This window comes from Ciconia boyciana, chromosome 5, assembly GCF_034638445.1.
Source record: "Ciconia boyciana chromosome 5, ASM3463844v1, whole genome shotgun sequence".
Taxonomy (NCBI): domain Eukaryota; kingdom Metazoa; phylum Chordata; class Aves; order Ciconiiformes; family Ciconiidae; genus Ciconia; species Ciconia boyciana.
In genome coordinates, this window is record NC_132938.1 from 32,648,955 (window position 1) to 32,661,226 (window position 12,272).

Below are 12,272 nucleotides of genomic sequence, written 5' to 3' on the forward strand. Positions count from 1 at the left end.
AGCCTGTACGAGCTTCAGATCTTTTGTCTAGCTCCAACATAGTGCTAGGACAAGAACCCAAACCATACCCTCTGCACACACAACTACAATACTGCTAGAAACTTCATGTCCTCCGTGTACTATAACCATGACCTGACCACAAAGCAAGACATGTCAGAAGTTGAGGGTAGTCTGAAGCCATGTGTATACAAATGGGTAAACTGACAGCAGTAAATACTAATAATACTAGCTGATTTTCTGTTAGCATCTCTAGTTAGGCACTGGTTTGCAGAAAACACTGCACAGAAACTTAAGGATCTTTTGCCTTTCTATCAAATATGGATGAAACTGCCTAGCTGCTTCACAAATTATCAGGGACATGAAGGGAGAGAATAGATAGATAGACAGTAAAATTAAGAAGCCTTATTTTCTGGGGAAAGTGGCTAAAGAGTGGCATAGAAAATGGAAGTACCCCTGGGAAGGGAAAAAAGAACAACTAGAGTGAAAATATCTCTGGGGAGAAATTTAGTATAAGGAAATTAAATCTTGCTCAAATGAAAAAAAATATAAATAGCACTTATTATTGCAGTAGTAAGACGATTCACTTAAAATCATAAGAAAGACAAGAAATGAAAATACTATGGATGTTACAGCAGCATTGCTTGGCCGTAATGATGTATAGTACAAGTTTTATGGACTATAAGTAGTACATCAAATCACATTTCATCAGAAAAACTACAGCAAAAAAAAATATGCAGGTATGGTGGAACAAGACTGTATTTGGTTTAGAGTCCAAAGCATTTCAGAAATTAGTTCTGGCATCGCTAACATCAGCCCCTAGGCATTGAAGACTGTTGTTCAACTTCCATTAAAAAACATAGTCAAACACTTCTACCTGGAATATCTGTGAAAATGAAATACTTCAATGAAGCATGGCCTTTCTTATCTGGTCCTAGGCTGGAACTACATGGAACTAGAATTTCTTGAACAGCTTGGGTCTAGAAGCAGTGTAACAGCCCTGGGGCAACCTCAGATGCAACAAGCCTTGCTGGAGCCGAGAGCACGCACCAGGGTGCTCTTGAAATCCTGAGCATCTTCCTCTGGGACTCCAAGCACCTCTGCTGGTCACAGCTGCTGTTAGACCTGAGTGGGCTTCATGTAAAGAAAGATCCTCAGCTGCCTTCACACTAATCTGCAGTGTAAAGTTGCCTTGTCTTTCATTAACTCAGCACTATGCAAATGCTTTCTATTGCTCCAAGCTTTATATGGGTTTTGAGCTAGGATTCATAGGGTATTATATTTACACTCATAACCCTGTTAGCTGGAGACAGCTATGCTTGGAGCCCATCTGTGTGTTACTGAAACCATGGCATGGATAATCATAAAGCAAACATAATCCAGTCACTGATAATAATGAATTTTAGTTGTCCTGTTATTCTTCTGAAAGCCTATTCCAGAACCTCTTGCATCTGAGAGGCAGAATGCTAATTTCTATCTAACATTTCATCCAATATCCACCATCATACTATTGAGTTTCACAATATTCTTATTCTAGTGCTCCAGATCTTCCGATTGCCAGTGCTTCCAAACCTGTGTACCTCCATCTAGCACAAAGAGAGTAATTAAAACTGGAAATAAGATCGGTCCTGAAGAAAGTCTCCTTGCAATCTCCCTCCAGGCTGAAGGAGGGATTTGAACAATAAGTGCTTCTTATATACCACTTAAAATTTCTTTAAATACAGTCTTCTCTGTTTTGCCTTTTTATTTCTCATTAGATATAGCACTATATCAAGTACTTTACTTAAACTCCAGATCGAGGTCTACCTATTTTCTGTTTTCTAGAAGATAAGGTACTTTATCAAGGGAAAAATATTTCTTTGGATTGGCACAATCTACCCACCTTCTATTCCATCCCAATTTTTACTTATCTTCAAGCCCTTAATAATTCTTTTCTTAATGAATCTTTCCAAATAATATTGTACAGCATTGCATACTAGTGAGTTCAGACCAAAGGGTCTAACATACTAGATGACTCTTTTAACCCATTTTTTCCTTCCATTTCACTAGAAGTGCTATGTCCCATGGTGTCTACCATCAGTGTCTACCACGGTGTCTACCATCAGTCCCATGGTGTCTGTTTTTCAGTTTGAAAACTTTATTATAAATTTTGGCTAGTTGACCTTATTTTCACATTTAGTTCAGTCACAGATCAGGGATAGAGATCATCCAGCACCCTAAATTAACCACACAAAACTCAATTAATTTTGCTATCTCTTGTGACAGCAATACATTTTTCCTTCATATCTCAGTTCCTACTAGAGCCTTTTCCCTTCTCCAATGTCAAATATAATCATTGTCACTGAACACTAAAGCAAATTATTCTTTCAGTTTAAAAGCCATACCTAGTTACCTTTTGTTCCTACTGTGTCCTATCTGCATAGTAATTATAACCTTTTATTACTGTCTTTCTTCTCTATTTGTTTCAATGTATTTTTTTTTAATATATATTTAAGCACATATATATGTAAAAAAAGAAGCTTGACTTTTGGCAATTTTTCAAATTTTTCCTACACCCATCTCTATTTTTGTATGAACATGTATGTTAAAAAAAAATCATATTTTCAACAGCTAGGGATAAGACTAAGCAAACAAGTTTCTGTCAATACACATGCCTAAACACTGAAATAACTATTTAAACATGAAAAAAATTGTGAAAACATAAATAGTAAATATTTCCATTTTATTAAAAAAGAATACTGAGAAAGTAACTAGAACCTGACATCATTAAAACAGCATAAGAAGGAAGCTGGGTTTTTTTACTCTACTGCATCTTCTTCCTTTTGATGAGGTTTGGTTTATTATTTGATTTCTGGGTAAAATAAATGAATAGAGTTCCAGTGCTTTTGTTACTCTCAGCCTGCTCAGACAACTAATAAGTTAGTGTCAAAATTCCTTTCTCATGCCTTCTCTGGCTCCAAGCTTTTATAGAATAGATATTTTGCCCTATTAGTAAACCACTCCTTAGATGCCACAAAAGATGGCTCTTACAAACGATCAGGCAACTCTGAGTGAAACAGACCCTTTGCGCAAGATCTATGTATTTTTATTTCTTAACAGAAGTAAAGTAGGATCCTACTAGCTTGGGTGGTTCCTTGCTGCTTGATCAATTTTCATCTCATTATGCCCAGCACTAGCTTGCAGGGTTAGCTGATAGCCAATGGTATGCGAGGCTTAACATAGAAGAGAAAAAAAACTATTAAATGTGATCTTGCAGTTATCCCTAGAGAACAACAACAAATTAATTTACCCCTTTATTAAGGAGGTTATTGAGGGCAAAGCTATTTGCATTTTACTGTCTGCCTCTTTTGCGCATGGATATTACCTATTAGTGCACCATATTTTAATGCACTATTAGCCTAAAACCAATATTTGGGGACCTATTATATTGGCAGTTTAGTTTTCTTAACTATGTTCCTGTAAGAAAAAGTAGTGAGAGAAAAATGAAGATTAAATTATTAAGATATAATTCATTTTTCTGATTCTAAGGCATGATTCTTTTATGCTGCTTATTCCAGCTAATGAAAGTCAGATTTAATTAGTTTTTGGGATTTGACACAAAAGGGCTTAATAGCTTTCACAAAGGATTGTAGAAAAACATTTTCTGAAAGCAAAACCTTGCTAGCTATTATTTGAAAATGTAAGACAGGAGAAAGATTGACCAAAGTGGTTGGGCATATAGGAAGGAACTATTTTAAATCTCAACTGAATTTTATTTTTACACAACAAATTTTTAATAGCAAATATTACAGAAGTTTCTCTGTCTGAAGACCTCAAAATCTGGCTATAGAACAAAGAGTGGCTGAGGCAAAGTTTAGATATGTAAAGCTAATATGAATCTGACTTTTTCTTTTTAGCTCCCTGTCCAGAATAGACTGAGCTAAAATCCCAGGACTTTTGGAGCAAAGACTATGAGCCTTGTGGGTATCAAAATCTTAGTCCAAATTTTATAGTTCAGTTTCATTCCCAGTAATCAAGGTGGTCAGAATTCCACTTTTTAAATTCAGTAGTAAATTGTTCTACATATCCAAGGTTATGAATAGTTTTCCAGCATCTTTTTTTTTGGGGGGGGAGAGGGGGAAAAGGTATTATTTAAATATACTCATATCTTGCTGTCTGAGGTTTATTACTTGACCACAAATACATATTGCAACATGAAAAATATGGGATTATTTATATTTTAATTAACAATCTAATGTAAATTCTTTTATCTTTCAGCACTGTATACAAGTATTCTCATAGCCTAATATATTTGCATTTATGCACTGCAACTTGCTGTCAAACTGCAATCACCTATGTCCACTGAAAAAATGAACTTTAATGTCAACTCAGGAAACTCTCTATTCTCCCATGTTATCATTAATTTCAAAAGTCCCAAGGCACAGGGATGTGGCATTTGGAAAAAATATTCTACATCATTTTAGGACTGCCAGTATGGTCTACTAGACACTTTGGCTAAGTTTATACTAAAACATTAAAATGTGCTAGGACCCAAGCCAGACCACTGGAACTCAATCATCTACGCAGCTAAATAGTCGCTGGCATATTTGAAAGTCAATTGACAGTCAGTTACGACTCTCCCAAACAATTTGTAGGCACTACTTGGAGGGTAGCATGAGTCGAAGACCATTCCCACTCAGCATTTAGGATGCAACTGTTCTGTTTTAGATGATAAAATGATTTTACAATATCAATGTAGTTGTATTAGTTGGGCCTGAGGCCAGAAAATGAGTTCTGGTATTGTTTTGTTTCTGTGACAGAGGTAGCTTCTGACACTACAGGGAAATGTCATATTATGGTTGGTGACCTATTTGTTTGGGCATATTTGGCAAACAATCATCTAAATGATAAATCACTGCTTTCTGACAACATTTTTTAAATTACCCAAAAAAGCCAATTTATTTTTTGGGAAAGTGAATGCAGGGCTTGAACTTCAATCATTTGAAATAAGATTAAAAGACATATGGTAACTGGAATTTTCAAAGGGATATATATGATCTGAGTGTCCAACTGTATTTTGTTGTCAGAAAATATCACACAAACCCACAATTACTTATAGTTCTTTCAAGCTACAAGGTTAAAAAGGTTAAAAAGGTCTGCAGGTTACCTTCTAGAACAATTCATGCCAAAAGCCAAGAAATCTCTGTCCTAACAGTAGTTACCTACTATCCTAACAGTAGTAGATTAAAATGACTTGAGAGATTTAAAAAAGGAGTATCACTGAATCCTAGTTAATACATAGGAACACGTGTACAAAAACTTGCAGAACACAATAGAGACTGAATATATTAAGAATAAAATCACTTATACATAAGCTAATGGTGGTTGACGAAACAGCAAGGGTTTCCATTTCATCAATTTTTTTAATAAAAAGTTTGGTATAAGTTCATTATTAATAAGAGGGTAGAAAGTTGAATGGAAAATTCTTACTAATTTAAGTCTACCTTGGAAAAATGTGCTGAAGGAATGTTGGAGTTGGAAAACATTAAGCAACAATGGGCATCATGGCAAAGAATAAAGCCAAAAGACAGGAGAGGTGAATGCCTGATATGTAAGTTTCAGAAACAACATAAGGTGATTTTAGCCCTAGTGAAATTAATCCTGAAGACACAGGGTTGTCTGTTTTACCATACATTTGCATTCTGTTATTATTATTTAATTATTAGAAAGAAGTAGACAAAGCAGTGTCTCTACATACTTTTGAGTGGGACAAGTTCCACCCTCTTACTAAAATTTTTGGGTCCCTGAAAAAAGATAAGCTTGTTATGTTTCCACTTTGATTTCTGCTGAGCTCCCTTTGATTAGAGACCATATCAACTTGGTGGTCATCACTAATAGACACCTTTACAACTACTTTCAACAAAGGACTGACCAGGAGTCTTGGCAGCAGATAGGAAATTTTAAGATGAAAATCTAATTAGTAAGATCCTCTGGAAGACCCCAAACCATTATATTACCTTAAAATGTTTAGTGTAAATAATCAAACACAATCCTTTACTTCTTACACCCCACATACAATGGTCAAACTCGTCCACATGGGCAGTTTCCTGCCCATGATTTCTGCAACATCATTACCAGTTGGTGATCCTAAATGCCTTTGCAAATATAGGGAAAGGCATTTAACAATGCTTTCTGTAGCAATTCATTGTAAACACTGCTGGGCATGTTAAGGGATAGATATATAATGTTTAGGAATCATAGCAGCATTGAATCAAACTCTATACTCTTTCTCACCGGTTTTGTTGAGAGAAACACAAGGAAGGACCTTTGATTTTCTGCGATTGCCGTATATTCTCGTTAATCATCCATATAAATTACAGATTAGTATTTAGCAGTGCACATACATGCACTTCAAGAAAAAGCTTTCTCTATAAACCTTTCTAAATTTTCTTTCTCAGTCTATAGATGCTTTAGTAAGTTTTAGACTTGATCTTTTATTATTTATTTATTTCTCCACTTTTGTGACTATGTGCAGAAAACTTTGGATTTTTTACATTTACAAATGTAGCCTCACTTGGTAATGAATTTTTGAAGTGGGTGTGTGTAGTATTCAAAAAACCCAACAACCCAAACCACCACTTGAAGAAAAAATCTGGGACTGTTTACTTTAACTTGACTTATATATTCTGTAACAGCTCATAAAAAAATAAAAATCTGGGTCTGATGCTATTTAACAGTACTTGTACTCATTTGACCTTAAAAATGCCTGACTATTCCAATCTCTGGGGAAAATATACTTCTCAAGAATTCTGCCACAGGAGGCAAGTCATTTATAAAAAGTAATGTATTTTACATTTTGTGTGATAGAAGTTTGTGGGGGTTTTTTGACTAGCTAGAACAAATTGGAGTCTACCAGTGTTTTGGATATGTATGAGTCATTAAGTAGGCAGTATATATTACTATACAGATATCTGCTTTTAATCAAGAGTTAATTATTTTTGAGGATACTTGATTTTAAAACAACTTTTTGAACAACACCTACTTGAGGTCTTGGGAAGGTTCTGCTCTGATATGGGGTGTCTCCACAGAGTGCCCAAACACTGCCCCTTCTGTGCCTAAAATACATAAATAAAATACAGTACAATTACTTGGGAAAATAAAAACACATTGAAATGTATGACCACAAATTGACATTTTTAGGACAAAATATCTGATTGAATCCTTTGTTAATGATTATCAATGTTTATTCATATTAATGTTTGCATTTCTATATCAAAATCTCAACTGACATCATGTGAAACTTTAGACTTCTGCTTATCAGTAGATGAATTTCACATACAAATCTGAAAACATTTATAGATCCAAACTTTTCAGCACTTTTCAGTTTGTTTGACAGAAACACATTTTAAAAGCGTCTACTATTTTTTGCATTATGCTCATTTTGATTACTTAAATTGAGATGCCAAGCTTTCAAAAGTTTTGAAATAACAGCCTACCACCTGAAGTTGCTAGCCTGAATCTCAATATCTGATGGCTTCAGAGTTTTCTTCCATCAGACCTTTCTCATTGAAAATTTTTGTTCTCAAAGAAAATAAAGAGATTTATCTGGAATGTCCTTTGGTTGTAGTGTTGGTAGTGGACGCTCATGTATCTCTTACTGGGCACTCAAAATGAAGGCAAAGAAAATGGATAATTATTTCCTAAAACTGAATTGATTCTCTATTGAATTTTAATTTCTATAAGTAGGTCCAAGTTGCATATGATAATTCCACATTTTGAATTAATTGACCAAGATTTTTCATTTAAAAATTCCTTTTCTATGAAAAAATTAGGGTTCTGATAAATGTTCACTGATGTTATTAAAAAAAAAAGACAAATATTTACACAATCCATTTTTAAATGCTTTTTTTTAAGGAGAATGAAAAAAGACCAAAAAAACTAATAAAGACCTGATTACAGCAAGTTCTGTGTTAAAATAATAGAAAACTCAATAAACTGACATGTAGTGAAGAGCACTATAAAATCAGTATTTCTTGTAACTCTCAGGCACAAGGACTGAATGCATAAGTCATTTATACTGCTCAATTTACATTTAATAGATAGCAATAGCGTACCTATATTGTTAGGCATTCAAAAGTTTATGTCTTCTTTTTTTTCCCTGAACCCTATTGTCATATCTATTTTTGTTTACTGATTTGTCCAATGCCATTATTTTTGTCTTCTACTTATATAAACTTTAGCTATTTTTTAAAAAAAACCAATATCCATGTGCCTCTAAGCTTTTACTTTCCTTGTCTGAAGATGGTATACTGGGCACTGTGTAATTAAAATAGCCTAGAACTGTTGTGTGAAAGTCTTTCCAACAGAGAACTGCCAGTAAAGATGAAAGAACTGAATAAAAACATGTGTAAAACAAGTAATGCATTTACCTTCTATCACTAGAAATAAGATCAAGGAAACTATCTGGTATAATTATAGTCGATTACTAAATATTCTGGGATTAACTGCCATATTTCAACAACAGAAGTTTTCTTGTGTTCTGAGCCTTGAATTCAGAGTAAACTTAAAAATATACCAACAATATCTCACAGTAGCTGTGTAAGAAGTGCTCAATAGAACAGAAGCACCACTCTAATTGTTACAATATTTTAAATACAATAATTTCAATTATTTAAATATTTTATTTAAATATTTCACAAGTACTTTCAGAAATTTTGGCTGTTAATGGAGATAGATATTTAGATATTTTTGCAGTTAACCAATAACATTTAGTAAACTGATCTTACTAGGATATGAAAGTAGAATGAGGCTATAGAATATTTAATTGATAATACCATTTCACAGTGTTAAAGAGAAAATGTCCTGAGCAAGAAGACAGAAAAATCTAATTAAACATTAAACTAAATTACTGTCAGAAAATCATCATTGTTAGTCATCTTCTAAACTCCACTTTCATGTAAAAAAACCCAACAAACAACAAACCAGAAAAAAAAAACCAACTTCACTGTAAAATACTCTACTGATATGGAGTATCCAAGAGAGGAAGAGGGGATTTCTGAGAGTGATGAAGTAAAGTCCTAGGTTTTCATCTCCAGAAATCTATAAGCTTTACAAATACCTTGCCAAAGGATATTGAAAACAAATTCATTACAACTGCTGCTTTGAAGATCTCACAAGAAAACAACCGAATCCACTTTCTATAATCAAACTTTGCTGAGTGTTATGGAGAACCACAGGAGGGAAAAAAACAGCATATCTTCTACCTAAATGTATTCACAGAGGTGCTGTGCAGAATCTGCTTTTTAAACCTGACATTGCCTTGCAATTCTGCTACCTTTAAAAGACAGGCATAGCATGTCTGTATAGCCAGGCTTTCTGTCACTTAAAATAAATCTCACCCCCATCTATAATGGCATGCTAGAAATTCTACGGGAGCTGAATATCAGAAATCAAAGAGTGTGCTTCCAGATATCATTCACCTTTTTCATCAGCAAAATTAAATACTTTCAAAGCCAAGGACTTTTTGTACTTTTGAAGGTGGCAATGGTATATGAAGATGTAAATAACTGAGCAGGATGTAGAATTGCCAGTCTTTACTTATGAGAAGACCACAGCTGTAACATTTGAAAGAGCAGAATTAATGCAAAGATGTAGAAAACATCACTGTAGTACGGGTCAGACACTAAATCAATTAGAAGTGCCAAAGATAATATTAGGCAAAGACTGATAACAAAAGATAAATGACAGCTGGTTCTGAGCCAGCATTAGTATTTCCTCACTTTCAGCAGCATTTGTTTAAAAGACAAGGCATTTCTCCCCTAACAAAATAAGACATTTGGAAAGAAAGACCAAGTTTGTCCAAGCAGACTGAAAATCCAGGCAGGTAGAATTAAGGATAAAGTGGTATAATTAAATAAAATATAACTAAAACTCAAAACAAACCAAATGTGCTCCTTTTGCTGTTTGAAGATATAATCCCACATATGTTTTCTTCTCATACAGCCTCAAAAGTGAAACTATAAAAGTTTCTGTGGTAAATGCTTTGTCCTCAAAAAATATGCTATCAAGTTCAAGCATATCTCCAATTCCTGTATACTGGAAGAAAAGCAGGCACTTACAATTATCTTGTTTTTAGTAAAAAAGGTATAAAAGATCAGCCAGCCAGAATTTACTGATGTGTTTCCAGCAGTTAAACAGCAGGATCAAGAAAAATGGAAAGAGATTGTACAGCAAATAAAAGACATGGATCAGCATTACTTAAAAATACAGAACAGAAGAAAAACTATAGGAAGGTATTCTTTAGTTTTTTAATTTACTATATGTAAATCTGTAGTGCTTTAATGGGAAGTTAGATCATGTAGTTCAGTGCTGCTTAGGAAATGGTGCTAAAAACATACCTTTCTATGAATAATAAATATAACAGTATAAATCAGGATTCAAAGTGAATAGCGTGATTTTTTTAATGAAAGAAATATACTTTAGGTATTTAATAATTTACAATGTTAAAACACTTAATTTTTACATAAATAAGACAAGGATTTGTTAACTGTATTCCCTGACTTACAGAATCATAACCAAGACCTACTTTGAGATGAGTGAAATTCTAGAGAGAGATGAATGAATACAAAAAAAGAATAAAAAGAAAAGACTTGAACCTTCAAGCCCTTTCAAAAGGAAGCTCAAAATCTTTCAAAAGCTCAAAAGGAAGTAGTTAGGGAACTGAATTCAAAGGAACATGAGTTAGAATGGATAGCGATAAAAAGTGAACCTTTCAGAGGAAATAAAATAGCAAGGGCACGGAGTATGTGCAAAGGATGTAAAATCAAAACTGTAAGTGTAACTGAATAAAATTACTCCTACCTCCAGCTTCCAGTGGAAGAGAATGAGTTAAGTAAAGACTTCACTAAGAAAGAAGCATCTGTGAAGGCAAACTACTGGTCAAAGAATACCAGTCACTATAGAGGTTGCTGGAGAAAACTCAGTAAATAGCATGAGTCAGGCAAAAAGGCCAAAAGTCCAATTCTGTATTTATAGAGAAACCTCTTTATGCATAGCAGATTTATAAACACCAGACCTTTAAAGCATACTTTTTTGACACAGAGCAAATGAAAATGACCCTTTCGCTACAAGCAAAACTAGTCACACGTTCCTGCTGAAACTGAATATTCAGAATTCAGAGACACCAGTGTAAACTACTCATTTCTGCTCAATTTACTGGTTCCTGAAATTCAGCCTTTGGGAAATGACAAAGTTCATAAAGACAATGGAAGTACAGCATTGGTAATTTGGTGCCAGATTATATTTGCTTATGTATGTGCATGCTGAGAAATTTTGTCATTTATTTAACCAGCAAATAATATTTTTGTAATTTATGAGCTAGCTCACACAACAACACTGGTACCTTTCAGTGACTTAATAATCGACTAGCGGGAAAAGACTGACACCTGAGCATGTTGATTAGCAGAGCTAATTTTTTTCTGAAGACAATGCTGGCTGAAGAGTTGATGAGCCAAGAATCAAAAACTAATAAATTATTTTGCTGTGAAAAATGAGCCATATATTGGCATTATCCCACTCCTTCACATTATTCTTGTAAGCAAATCACCTCAGATGTACTGACAATGGAATTGTGTAGCATTTTGATGTGTACAAATTAGATGGCATTGCAGCGTCACAGGCACACATGGCTGAATCTTACTGCCCTGATCTTTCTCTAGAAACATCAAGAACATTTAGAAACATCAAGTAACAATATGATGAAGTCCTAAGATTATGCAAGTATTAGACTGTAATGCCAATTCGCCCTCTGAGTTAGAGAGATTAAAGAAGAGTTTGTAAAATATTTATCACTTTTGAAGCTTCCAATTTTACTTGTTGCAAACTCATTATTAAGTTAAAGCATCCACAGGTTTCACAGAGAAATATGAGTAATTAATAAAGATTGCTTTACCATTGAAGAGACCTTCAAAACATAGACTTTATGTTCTTAAAGTTTAATTGCAATAAAAAATCCCCTATTCTTAATTATTTTACCATGTGTACTTAGGTAAAATTTAAAAGTGCCCTTGTGAGATTAGCTAGCTGTTCAACACTGAGACCTTGGAAGAGCTGGTCACTGCCAGACTAAAAAAACAGATATATTCAACTAGGCAGATCGATGATCATAAAAAGACCACAGAAAATGCTTGTTGCTTCTTTTTTAAAAGCCCAGTTATTATAATTTATCTTGGGCTGATTAGGACCCCAAAGGAGTCATAATGCAGCTTCTGGACCACATGTTGGTTGTGCAGCTCTTC

The 12,272-nt window shown here is 34.1% G+C and overlaps 1 protein-coding gene across 2 annotated transcripts in view; it reads right to left on the reverse strand.

Annotated features, from left to right (window-relative positions):
- SGCZ (sarcoglycan zeta) overlaps nucleotides 1-12,272 on the reverse strand; it is a 234,771-nt gene that overhangs the window by 18,392 nt on the left and 204,107 nt on the right. For both annotated transcript variants that reach the window (XM_072862143.1, XM_072862142.1), the window contains one exon: nucleotides 7,019-7,091. In XM_072862143.1, the coding sequence (XP_072718244.1) occupies nucleotides 7,019-7,091 (73 nt within the window). The remainder of the gene's footprint in view (nucleotides 1-7,018; nucleotides 7,092-12,272) is intronic.